The 8285-nt window shown below is 31.0% G+C and overlaps 1 protein-coding gene across 1 annotated transcript; it reads left to right on the plus strand.

Annotated features, from left to right (window-relative positions):
• Positions 1–1353: 1353 nt before the first annotated feature.
• LOC125221619 (auxin-responsive protein IAA8-like) lies at positions 1354–5375 on the plus strand. The gene is made up of 7 exons (XM_048123782.2): positions 1354–1572; positions 2303–2725; positions 2803–3026; positions 3123–3349; positions 3446–3587; positions 4249–4310; positions 5009–5375. Exons 2-7 carry the CDS (start codon positions 2342–2344, stop codon positions 5044–5046), a joined length of 1077 nt encoding a protein of 358 aa, XP_047979739.1. The 5' UTR covers positions 1354–1572; positions 2303–2341; the 3' UTR covers positions 5047–5375.
• Positions 5376–8285: the final 2910 nt, after the last annotated feature.

Consider the following 8285-nt stretch of genomic DNA (forward strand, 5'->3'; position numbering starts at 1 on the left):
TTATAAAATTACTTTTGCCTCAATTCGGTGAAGAAAGTCATAAGTATTAACCAAGTTTCCTTTTCTCTATTAAATTGAGAAGCTTAATGGGTAAAAAGATCAATTAATTTAAAAGCTTAAATAATAATATAATGCTATTATGAGTTATGAAATTTTTTAAATAATAATAATTATGAAATATAAAAAGTAATAATATAATGTTATTATGATTTTCTTCAAAACACATGTCACGTTATTAATTTGCCAATATTGTTAATTCAAGATTAAGTATCTAATAATATTAGTTAATCAATCGAAACTCCTATGGAGTACTATTAATTAAGTTTCTTTTTCTCAATTGGTAAAGAAAACCAGAGATTACGGACATTAAAATAATTTTAAAACCATAAATAATAATTAGTGTTTGATATTTATTGGAGTAGGATAAGATAATTTAATTTGAGGTTTGAGTGGGCTACACAATCCGACAGCATTTTTGTGGGATCCATTTTATGTTTGTGCATGCGTGTAGCTACAAATCATATTATGCCAATTATCAAACTATACAGTATTATACACTTATTATATCATTTAATTTCATTTTATTTTAAAATATCATATGCTTTTTTTAAATGGGGGAAACATCATTTTGACAATTATGTTTCGTTTGGTACAACTATGATGACGGGCTTTGAATAATTTTGTCTTAAATTTTGAATATTAATGTTGAGTAGTGGAAAACTTTAAGTAGTTAGTAGTTATATTTGCCTTTATCTGTCTCGATATTATAGGTAGTGCATATATTAAATCTTTGTTTAAACTAAATATTCATAGAGTAGAAATAAAAAAATAAATTAATTATAAAACATTGAATATAATTAAGAAGTGCTAGAAAGGGGGAATTTTTTCTGATAAAGTTAATTTTTGCTGCAAATACAATATTCTCGTACTAAAAGTGGTTTTTATTCTAACCAATCCATTTATATTCTCATATTAAAAGTGGTGTGTACTCTAACCAATCCCTTCATAAATTTGCAAGCATATTAACGTCTCCTTATGGTGATATTTATACTCCATTTAATAATAATAATAATAATAATAATAATAATAATAATAATAATAATATAAATAGTAAAATAAACATTAGAAGGTCTGGCTAATAATACGGTATAAAGCAATTCAGAGTAAATAAAAAAGAAATCGTATAAACAAAGATAAACATTCTATGCGAAATTACTATTAAAAATTAAAGTAGTCGGGACAATACACATTCCCACGTTATCGGTTATCCTAATCCACCGGAATTATACGAACACTGAAAATAGCAAGAAACTGAAAACATGATATAATCAACAAACAAATGATAGCCCTAAATTGGATTATCTTTTAAGTTTGTCTTCTCGGCATAGGGAAAATTAAAAGTATAATTTCTCCATTTTTATTACTCCTCTCTCTCTCTCTCTCATATGTGGAGTATAACTCTATCCCCACACCAAAATCAACTCTACTATCTCTGTCACACATGGAAGGTCCATAGTTCTTCTCTCCGTTGTACGAATCTCTCCTTTGAGCTGCTCTGCTGCTAATTTACTGGTAAATTTCTTCCTTACTATGTATCAGCTGCTTCATTTTGGGGTTTATATTTTGCTACCTATGTTTCTATTCCACTATTTCTCGACAGAAATTTCCTGCCTTTTGTGTTTTAGCGTGTTGTTAATATGCTAGCTTCTTCAATTTCGTCTCGCTGTTGTGTTTTTTTTTTTTTGTTTTTGTTTCATTGCATTTCTATGGAATATAGTTGTCAACATTTTTCACATGTTTTAATTTGTGCATTTTCTCTGAAGTAGTAGGTTTTGGTTTCATTTGGTCAAAATCTGCTGTGGCGTCTTTGTTTTGATGATTTCCTTTAAGGGAGTGAGCTGTTAGATTTAATTAATGCATTTAATTTTCAACAAAAATACAGCAATAATTAACCATTGAAAGTGCTCGGTTTTCTGTTTCATCTGTGTTAGTATATGAAGGTGTTGGCATGGTTCTGGAGCTAAAAGCTTTCATGGCGATGGTTTGGTAGATTGAATACATTGTCGTACTCTAGGAGAGACTGCGAAACGACGATCATTTTAAGCACATTCATGGTTATGCTATGCCAGAGTAGGATTTTGGGATTTTGATACTTTGTTGTTGTCTAATGCAGTGTTAGTTTTGGTTTGAATTAATGAAATTCCGGATCATAATAACTTGTTGCATTTAAGTCTGAGCTGTGTGAGTTTTCTGTTTTCATCGAGAAGGGAATAAATCTGATGTGATCTTATATTATTTGTAGTTTTACTGAGTTTATAACTAGACTACTGCATAAATCTTGATGTCTGCGCCTCTGCTCGGTGTTGGTGGGGACGAGTACCAAAGCAACATTACCTTGCTGGATTCTTCCTCCTCCTTAGAAAGTGTCTGCCAAAATGGATCAGAACTCAAAGAGCGTAACTACATGGGGTTATCTGACTGTTCATCCGTTGATAGCTCGCCATTATCCAACACGTCAGAATACAGTCCGAGTGGTCTCAACTTAAAGGCCACAGAACTAAGGCTTGGGCCCCCGGGATCCCTGTCTCTGGGGAGGGGTTCAGAGCATTGTCCCGTGAGTTCTGCTGCAATCGATGAGAAGCTGTTGTTTCCTCTTCATCCCTTGAAATCACTTGTTACAGGAAACAAAAGAGGGTTTTCTGATGCCATGAATGGAACCTCAGAGGTGATTGGGGAAGTGTAATTTATCAATTCCTATTCTATTCCCTGATTTGTATTGTAAATCCTGAACCTGTCATGTAGGGGAAGCACCTCTCCGCTTCGGAAGTTGATGCTGTACTCTCTCCTATGCCTTCCTTGAACCCCAATGTCAAAGCTTCAAAAGACGTCTCTCCAGCACAACCAACTAAGGTGAAAGACGCGATATACCAAGGTGCTGCGCTAGAGATGCCTCGTGCTCCTACTGAGAGCCGCCCGGGTCATTTTACTGCTGCAAATAATAACTATGCTAGTGCCCCTGCTCCCAAGTAAGTCTTAATAGATGGTAGGAAAAGTACTGTATACTTTGTCTTTGAGATATAAAATTTGTGATTACATTTCTTGATCTCATACTCGTCTGCCAGGGCACAAGTTGTTGGTTGGCCACCTGTCAGACAGTTCAGAAAAAATACTCTGGCATCGACCTCAAAGAACAATGAAGAGGTAGATGGTAAGGCATCAAATGGTGCATCCTTTGTGAAAGTGAGCATGGATGGTGCCCCATACCTAAGGAAGGTCGATCTCAGAACTTACTCTGCCTACCAGGGACTCTCATCTGCTCTTGAGAAAATGTTCAGCTGCTTTACGATAGGTGAGTTATGTTGCTGTATGGGTCGATTCTTTAATAGTTAATACCGCTATTTAAGTTCTTTCTAGAAGGAAAAGTCACTGTCATTGTATGATACAGGCCAGTATGGTTCCCATGGAGTTTCTGGGGGTGAGATGATGAGTGAGAGCAAATTGAAGGACTTGCTAAATGGATCTGAATATGTTCTAACTTACGAGGATAAAGATGGCGACTGGATGCTTGTTGGCGATGTTCCTTGGGAGTAAGATCCAACCACCTGTTTTCTAGTTGTTTTAATTGGCTTTCATCTGCCAGTTTACATGATACCATATGTTGATGAGTCTAATTTGGTAGTTCTGCACATTATTTCAAGACCTAATGCACCTCTAAATTGATTTCCTAAGATATATGGTTGTAGATGGTAAATGCTTTAGAAAGAAATTGTGAAGTTTGCCCTATGATGGAGTTACAGCTTCTACTCATTATCATTATGCGTCATAAAAAGTGAAGTTTTATGCTTGATATATAATCTAATATCACCTCATAATACTAGAATCCCTGATAACTATTTTGCCTTGCTTGAACATAAGGTTTTATGAGCTGCAATACTCCATATTTAATGTACAACCAATTATAGTTGGTCTTCTTGGATATTAGCTGCAGCCTCGATTGGTACTAAGAACTGCCTGTACTTTGTGTCATGTGTTACTGCAAGGTAGTGAATGGAGTCAGGCCATGGATATACTGTTCTGGATATTCGATTGGTGAAGTCTAAAATATGATTCTGGTTGTTCAATTGTCAAGGCCTAGGATAGTGTTCTGGTTATTTTTACATTTAAGTTGTTTTGAAACATGAAAATTGTTTGAACCTTAAGACTCTATAGTAATTTGTGTAATGTGGCATCACTCTGCTTTGCTTATAGGATGTTTATTGACACGTGTAAGAGGCTGAGGATCATGAAGAGTTCGGATGCAATTGGGCTAGGTAAGTTTATCTTTTGTTCATAGTTTTGATAGAATCTTGCGCTGTTCAACTTTTCTCATATTCACGAATGTATACAAGATCAATTGATTAATCATCAACGAGAAAATCATGTCGTAAATCTAGATATTCCTGCCACTTAGTGGCTTTCATGTATAAATATGAAAGTCGATTGGTGGAGGGACCCTCATGATCAAATTCTAAAAAATATTCGTTACTGTCGTAGACAGGTTAATTTTTCATTCTTTAGCTCTAAATCCATGGAACGTTATATTTGATTAAAATATCTGGTAAGTCTAAATTGGCTTTCAGAAACTGTTCTGAGAAATTCACTTTTAGGATTGTCTTAGTGTGTCATATGGTTTGATCGTCGAAGATTGTTATGTTTGTCTTCATAGGACACATCATGCTTGATATCACAAATAGTGTGATCATCTAAGAGTTACATTAGGATTCAGACACGGGGTTGTTTCTTGGGACTCCATACTTATTATTCGATTCAACATTGTTTGTTTCTTAGCTATCATAGTAATTTTTCCTAAGTATCTAGAAAGCCTAATCTCTGGAAGAATTGAGTGATGCAATTGCATAAGTAGAGACATGTTACTGTAACTCCTGCATTTCATAGTAAAATATTTACTACCCGGTTTCGCTGATCACGCTGTTGATATTAAACATGACATTGGCGAACTTACGTGCAGCTCCAAGAGCTGTCCAAAAAAATCAAAGCAAGAAATAATACTCGACATGAAATGATCCGTTCCAGTCCAGCAGTGTGTGGTGACATTGTAACTCGCTGTAGGCTTCTTGCCAAGGTGCGGTAAGTCGTATATCTATTGTTGGTTTTTGGATAGCGGATCGTTGGCAGGTGCTATGTCTGGTTGTTATATTGCATTGCTACAAAATTTGTTGTGAAGCTTGTAATGTGATACTCTACTTATTGTGTGGTGTAGAGTGTGGATGCTGTTTTGTGTATTTACTTATCAAATACTACTATTAGTTTGTAAAGTGCATTTCTTATCGAACTTGATTATGTGTGCTATTTAAAGACTGCGTTTGCTTCTGTTAGTATTATTAGTTCAATTCATTTTTATGCTTGGATGCAATTCGTGATATGTAGCATTCTCTTATATTGGATATTAAATCAAACAGAGAGTGATGATTCCATTTTTGAAATGTGTTATTTCGGATGAAATATCTCGATAAAAATAATGTGTCGTTTTGAGTATAGAATACCCAAATAGAATAAGGGCTTTTAAAGGACGGCTAGAACTATATAAATGACAAATTACGTTTTATTTCGTACTAGACTTGGGGGTTGTTTGGTTGTTAAAGATTAAACTTTCTCAAAATTTAATTGTGTTGATCACTGAGATTAATATTGTCACATGCGAAGACTAGAGTCATAAATCAAGACTAATTTTATGTTATATTGTTAGAGATTAAGTATTGGTCCTAATCTATTCAGCCAAACAATAGTATACGACTCAATCATCTAATTAAATGGACATCAACATACATGCCAAACAAATTAATTCACCTGCGTACTTTTATTCGCATTTATTTGATTTTTTAGATAAACACCTTGTGATATACTCCCTCCATCCATTTGAAGATGACTCACTTTTCTTTTTGATTTGTCTCAATCAAAATGACTCATTACTAAAAGTAAAAATATTTTTTCTCTATTTTATTCCATCTCTCTTATTTTACTTCACTTCAAACATAAAATAAAATTGCATAAATTTCCGTACCGCACAAGAAATAGGTCGTTTTTTTTAGAATGGAGGATTACTACTTTAAGACCAAAGGTATCAAAAAATACCTTGTTTTAATCTTTAACCATATCATTATGGGTGAACATGGTTTCGTTAACCCACTGAAAAATTGAAAAAAAATACTACTCCATATACTAACAAATTAAAATCCAGTAGTAAAAACTTTTCCCATTCTAGTAAAAGGAGTTAGAAAATCAGAATCTTAAACAATGACAACTTTCTTTTTCAGATTTTTTTGTTACCTTTCCTTGACAAAAGAACCAACCAAATATAGAATTTTGAAAACATGTACTGATGTACATATAAATATAGGTCTATCAATTTGGATCGAGTGAACTACATAAATGGTACCTGATCTTTCACTTTCGCATATAAATGATACTTGATCTTTATTTTATATCGTTTTTGGTACCCAGTGATAAAAATATCCTAAGTACCAAATATGTGATTTTTTTCATGGAGGATATTTTTGAAAATTTTCATTAAAAAGTACCAAATATGTGATTATTTTTTCTTCCTTTCTTATTTCTCTTTTTCTTCTTTAGTTTCTTCTTCTTTCTTTTTTCTTCATTTTCTTCTTTCTTTTTAGTATTTTATCTTCCTTTCTTTTATCTTTTTTCTCCTTAGTTTATGTTTCTTCTTCCTTCTTTTTTCTTCTTTCTTTTTAGTGGTTTATACATACATCTAATTGCATTCGTAATATAAACAAAAAATAAAATACTTAATTAAATTAATTATTTAAAGTAATTAAATAAATTGAATATTTTTTATTAAATTATTTTATACTCATTTTAAGGTTGAAACACCTAACTAAAAATATTCAACTTTTTATATCATTATGAATACAATTCACAATGTTAAATTTTTATTAATGTTATATTGAGTAGTTACTAATTTAATGTAAAATAATAATTATTATTATTACATAATATTATGTGATTCATAATTTATATAATTATACTATAATTATTTATTAATTACTATAATTTTTTAGTATTATAACAATAATAATCTATATTGATTAGTTATTAATTTAATGTAAAATAATAATAATTATTATTACATAATATCATGTGATTCATAATTTACATAATTATACTACAATTATTTATTAATTACTATCAATTTTTAGTATTATAACAATAATAATTAGATATAATTAATTATAACTATAATTATATTTAAGTATAATATTAACAATGAATATTAATATTAATATTGATTAATAATAATAGTATAAAGAATTAGGAGAATGAGAGAAGATATTATAATATCACTTTTGGTACTAATTTTATGTTTGCCCAAAATACCCTTTATGGCATAAATGGAAACATATATTTGTTTAAAGGGCAATTTGGGAAGAAAATTGCATCAGGTACCAAAAATGTGATTTATAGGTACTAAAAACGATATAAAATAAAGACCAGGTACTATTTACGTGCGAAAGTGAAAGATCAAGTACCATTTATGTAATTCACTCATTTGGATTTCCTTCTAATATTAGTGATTTTTAATCCTTTGTGCAGATACATGAGAATCACAGTTACGAATTTACGATTAATAATTTCCACTTGCCTCTAATTGAGACGTGAAAAAGTTCTTACAATATACTTAAGCACGATCTTTTTCTCAGAATAATCTAAAAAATATAAACGTCTAACAATATTTTTTTATTTTGGAACATTCTAATATAATTGAGTTATTTATATTTTCAGAAAAAAAAATACTAGTATCATTTTTCTGTTTAATTCTTTATTTTATTTTATTTTATTTCAACTCATTAACTTTATTTTTCCCATACTTTATTTTTCTTTCATTTAACATACTGTACTAAATATTTGGGTCATATTCTAATGCTTATAGTACCATAATCCAAAATCAAGATCAAATCTCCGTCCTTAGATTTTAAAATGAGTGGATGAGATTAAATCTTACGAATCTCAATAAATAGTAGACAAAATATCAATAAAAGGGTAATACCGTCATTATGCTATCATATGATAATTTTTGTGAATGTTTTTTTATATCAAAATAGTATATTACAAATATCAACAATATGACATAAGAATATCAACACATATTTATTGAGATTTTTACATGGTTTTATTTGAGATTTTTTGATATATTTGTTGATAAAAATCTGGTTATCAACATTTACGAAAACTAAAATAAAAAATATCAAATTTCATCATTCGAACGT

This window comes from Salvia hispanica, chromosome 1, assembly GCF_029641045.1.
Source record: "Salvia hispanica isolate PSC_SH4W2 chromosome 1, Shi_PSC_v1, whole genome shotgun sequence".
NCBI lineage: Eukaryota > Viridiplantae > Streptophyta > Magnoliopsida > Lamiales > Lamiaceae > Salvia > Salvia hispanica.

Coding starts and splice junctions, on each gene's coding strand:
- LOC125221619 (XM_048123782.2), top strand. CDS start 2,342: ATGTCTGCGCCTCTGCTCGGTGTTGGTGGGGACGAGTACCAAAGCAAC. Junction 3,027..3,122: donor GCTAGTGCCCCTGCTCCCAA/GTAAGTCTTAAT, acceptor CTCGTCTGCCAG/GGCACAAGTTGTTGGTTGGC. Junction 3,350..3,445: donor GTTCAGCTGCTTTACGATAG/GTGAGTTATGTT, acceptor TGTATGATACAG/GCCAGTATGGTTCCCATGGA.